Raw genomic sequence first — 2,105 nt, 5'->3', positions numbered from 1 at the left:
TGTGAGCCTGCAGAGGCCTCCAGATTGCCACTTGACTCATGGATTTGAAACTTGACAGCCCCCACAACTATGTGAGCCATTTCCTTGAAGTAAATACCACTATGAATATAATTGTTGTTGAATTGGTTCTGATTCATAGCCACCCTGTATAGGATTTCTGAGGTGAGTTTGAACTGCCGACCTTGTGGTTCAAACTGACCTTGCAGTCCAGTGCCGTACCTTATGGCCCCACACCAGGATTCCATGATTTACTAAGATTAAATGTGCCATGAACCACTTTGGCCATCTAAATATGGACACCCTTCTCAGATTAATATTTTTAAATGGGTAAAATAATCCATATTAAATTATAAGGGAAATTAGTGATAATAAAATACCATTACCAAAGAATAAACAAATTTGTGATTCCATAATAAACGTTTCCTTATTAACTACATTAAACAAGACTGCTTGGTAGATGAAATAAGGACTGTCATTTCGAGGGGGTCATTGTTGGGTGCCATTGAGTTGATGCCAACTCACCGTGACCCCATGTGACATAACTGTCTTAAACGGTTTTTCTAAGTTGTGGTCTTATGGGAGTAGAATGCCAGGTTTCTCCTGCAGAGCCTCTGGGTGTATCTGAACCACCAACCAGGGCTTTGAACCAGTTTAGTCACAGTCGATGAAGCAAAATCAGAATTTGCAAAATGTGGGTGTCTGGAATAAATGGCATGGAAAAAATAACTAGTTGAAGTTCTTGAATGGGAGACTCAGAAGAGGCATGAAGAGCCCGATGGTAAAGACTGGGTTCTTGCCAGGGCTGTGGAGAATGACATCATTCCTAGTGTTGCTGTTGGCCACCATCTTTAAGCAGGGCACCGTTGTTCCCAACTCTGATAATCACAAGATTTGGTTGCAACGTGCACTGTGCCCTTGTTTTCTAAGAGGGAGATTAAGGTTTTAGCAGGGCATTAGTGCATCAATTTCCCTGTTCTGGTTATTGCTTTAGACACCCCCATTTTTCAAATTCCAGTCTATTAAAATTTCAGTTCGTTGGCCATGATTGAATTGGAAAGGACTGGTTTGAAGCCTTCCACCAACCTTCTCACTAGTAGGCAAGCACTTAACTGTTGTACCACCAGGGCTCCTTTGGAGGGAGAGAGGAATGTGGATGGTATTTTGAGAGGTCCGCAACAGCTATTAGTTTTATTGCTGATGAAATCACAAGCATTGCTAACAGCACAGTCATTTGCTGCCTTTCTACATGCATAAGAAGGGTGTGCTAACTAAGTTTCAGCTTGCTGTTGTTGGAGGACATCGAGTCATTTCCAACTCACAGTAACCCCATGTGTTGGAGTAGAACTGCCCTGTAGGCTTTTCTAGGCTGTCATCTTTATGGGAGCAAATCACTAGGACTTTTCTCCCACAAAGCTGTTGGGTGGATTCGAACTACCAACCTTTCAACTACTAACCTTTCAGTTAGCTGCTGACAACTACATCATTGCACCACCAGGGCTCCTTAGTTTCAGCTGAGGTGAATAAGATAAAGGTAAATTTTTCTCTCATTTAAGTTCATGGGCTGTTGGATTGGTAGTGAATGGAAATCTATGGACCCTAGTGTAAAAATACCCAGTCCAAAGAAATCTTAATGTGGCTCAGCCAGTGAAGAGTATCTACTGAAGCCACCACAAGAGGTGTTCCTAGGCGTACCTGCCCGGTTGATCTTAGACGGCAGCATGGGTGCACTGAGCACTTCATCTTCATCTTGCTCATCGATGACCTTGCACTGGCGCAGGTAGGGGGTGAGCTTGGCAGGGTTGATGTAGCGACTCAGCATGTGCCGGTTACACTCGACGTTCTCCCACAAGGCATCCTCCTCATCCTTGAGTGTCTCCATGTAGTCATCCATCTCTGGCCCTCGTCCTTCTAGACACAAACCAACAAGATTATTAGCAAAGCAGCGTCACACCAAGAGCTCCACTGATTCCTTGGCAGCAATCTTGAAAAGATATTGTACAATGAAAGCAAGTAAAGTGGTATGTGTCAGCCTGGCTGGGCTGGGCTGTGAGTCTCAGTACCTTGGCAGGTACAATGTAATATGATGGAATAATTTTCCATGATGT

General features: G+C 43.7%; 1 protein-coding gene across 1 annotated transcript in view; it reads right to left on the bottom strand.

The window, feature by feature from the left end:
- CARD11 (caspase recruitment domain family, member 11) overlaps positions 1–1,894 on the bottom strand; it is a 32,913-nt gene extending 31,019 nt beyond the window's left edge. Inside the window, exon 1 of the mRNA XM_006859782.1 lies at positions 1,693–1,894. Within this exon, the coding sequence (XP_006859844.1) occupies positions 1,693–1,891 (199 nt within the window). The 5' untranslated portion in view covers positions 1,892–1,894. The remainder of the gene's footprint in view (positions 1–1,692) is intronic.
- Positions 1,895–2,105: the final 211 nt, after the last annotated feature.

Source organism: Chrysochloris asiatica, unplaced genomic scaffold (genome assembly GCF_000296735.1).
Source record: "Chrysochloris asiatica unplaced genomic scaffold, ChrAsi1.0 scaffold00034, whole genome shotgun sequence".
NCBI lineage: Eukaryota > Metazoa > Chordata > Mammalia > Afrosoricida > Chrysochloridae > Chrysochloris > Chrysochloris asiatica.
Note: the sequence above shows the minus strand (reverse complement) of the source record. Positions and strands in the feature narration are given on the sequence as shown.